Source organism: Gekko japonicus, unplaced genomic scaffold (genome assembly GCF_001447785.1).
Source record: "Gekko japonicus isolate JY-2015 unplaced genomic scaffold, Gekko_japonicus_V1.1 scaffold4998, whole genome shotgun sequence".
NCBI lineage: Eukaryota > Metazoa > Chordata > Lepidosauria > Squamata > Gekkonidae > Gekko > Gekko japonicus.
Genome location: NW_015165408.1, coordinates 48,087 through 50,266, shown reverse-complemented (window position 1 = coordinate 50,266; position 2,180 = coordinate 48,087). Strand labels below are relative to the sequence as shown.

The window sequence follows — 2,180 nt, the reverse complement described above, 5'->3', positions numbered from 1 at the left end:
CCAGCAACAGGGCAGAGAGGCCGAGGCCTTCCCCTGATAAGAACCTCAGAAGAGCCCTGCTGGGTCAGACCAGGGAGGGTCCATCCAGTCCAGCCTCCTGCCTCACACAGGGGCCAGCCAGTTCCTCTGGATGGACAACAAACAGGGCAGGGAGGCCAAGGCCTTCCCCTGATGTTAACCCCTGGCTCTGGGATTCAGAGGTTGACTGCCTCTGACTGTGGAGGTTCCCCTCAGCCACCATGGCTCGTAGCCACTGACAGACGTTATCCTCCATGAACCTGTCCAATCCCCTTTGAAAGCTGTTTATTCCCGCGGCCATCACGACGCCCTCTGGCAGCGAATCCCACATTTTAGTCATCCTCTGCGTAAAGTGGTATTTCCTTTCGTCCGTCCTGAACCTACTGCCCATGAGCTGCACCGGATGCCCTCGAGTATTTGGGGGAGAAGGAGAAAAAGCTCTCCTGGTCAACTCTCTCCACCCTGTGGATAATTTTATAAACCTCTGCCATGTCCCCTTTAAGTTATGTCTTTTCTGAACTGAAAAAGTCCCAGAGACTCTTCAGCTTTTCCTCCTGGGGAAGGTGCTCCAACCCCCTCATCCTCTTGGTCGCCCCTCCTCTGCAATGTACGGGGACCAGAACTGGTTGCTTTGTAATTTTGGATTTTCAGGACAGTTGTATACTGTTTTGCAGTTATTATATTTCTTGGTCAATGTTCCCTCTAAACTGTGGTGTCTTGGGAGCAAAAATTCTAGTGTGTGAGCTACTGGCATTGAAATTGGGAGCAAGCAATTTGGATACTGCATAAATTAGTTTGCTCTGGAGCCATCCCTTCCTGAGCTGAGACTAAAATGTGTGAGCTGGAGGCTAAAAAACTGTGAGCTAGCTCACACTAACTCAGCTTAGAGGGAACACTGTTCTTGATATGTTATACTTCCTCTAAATAAACAGGTTAAAAAAAAAAAAGAGGCTGTCCCATAGATCTATACAGGGGGCATTGCAATGTTGGCCGTTGTATCCCGTCCCTTTCCAAAGAACCCCTGCCCACCTTACCTGTGTAGACCAGCATGTGCTCCATGGCCATTTGTCTCTTCACCACCAGGTAGCTGTCCTTCCCCAAGCTGTGCACGATGGGAAGGACCTTCTCGCTGTAGTGCAAAGGCCGTTCTGCAGGAGAGGAGAGGAGGGAAGGGGAGACGCTTTGGAGCGGGGCCAGGCCAACCTCTGGGCAGAGCAGCTGGGTCAGCCCACTCCAAGAGCGGCTCCTTGGGACCGGAGAGATCGGCCCAGTATCCTCTGCAGCCTTGCAAGGGATTTTAAGGGTGTGCCTCTTGGAAGAAGAAGAAGAAGAAGAAGAAGAAGAAGAAGAAGAAGAAGAAGAAGAAGAAGAAGAAGAAGAAGAAGAAGAAGAAGAAGAAGAAGAAGAAGAAGAAAGACGAGGAAGAGGAAGAAGAAGAAGAAGAAGAAAGAAGACGAGGAAGAGGAAGAGGAAGAGATTGGATTTATACCCCGCCCTTCACTACCCGGAGGAGTCTCAGAGCCTCGGCTTACAAACTCCTTTCCCTTCCCCTCCCCTCAACAGGCACCCTGTGAGGTAGGTGGGGCTCAGAGAGCTCTTTCGAGGACTGACCTTGAGAGAACAGCTCTGAAATAGTTTTTAACTGACCCAAGGTTTTATTCAGGTACAAGTTCTGCGAGGACAGATCTGCACGTTCCCCCTCCCAATAGCTTCAGCGTTTCAGGCAGATGCGCCATTTCAGAGAACACGCACATGAAGCCGCCTGATGCGGAATCCGACCGTCGGTCCTTCTAGGTCAGTACTGGCTGCACAGACCACCAGTGGCTCTCTAGGGTCTCGCATCACCTCCCACCCGGTCCTTTTTACTGGAGACGCCAGAGATTGAAGCTGGGACCTTCGGCATTCAAAGCAGAGGCTCTTCCGTAGGATGCTTTTTAGAACTAACATGCTGTTTAGAGAACACGGTCTTGCCCACACCTTCAGTCGGGCAGCGAAGGATCCTTGTGCCATGGTGGCCAAAGCAACTTATAAGACATCTGCACAGCCAATAAGATTGCCAGCGGCCAAGAAGAAGAATTTATTATTTTATGTATTTATTTATTTGATTTACACCCCGCCCTTCCTACCAAGGCAGGCTCAGGGCGGGGGAAGAAGAAGAAGAA

The 2,180-nt window shown here is 50.6% G+C and overlaps 1 protein-coding gene across 1 annotated transcript in view; it reads right to left on the bottom strand.

Moving 5' to 3' along the window:
* Window positions 1-2,180, bottom strand: part of LOC107109957 (arf-GAP with Rho-GAP domain, ANK repeat and PH domain-containing protein 1-like) — a gene marked incomplete at both ends in the record, with an annotated part of 57,998 nt that overhangs the window by 14,473 nt on the left and 41,345 nt on the right. The window contains one exon of the mRNA XM_015410667.1: window positions 1,048-1,166. Within this exon, the coding sequence (XP_015266153.1) occupies window positions 1,048-1,166 (119 nt within the window). The remainder of the gene's footprint in view (window positions 1-1,047; window positions 1,167-2,180) is intronic.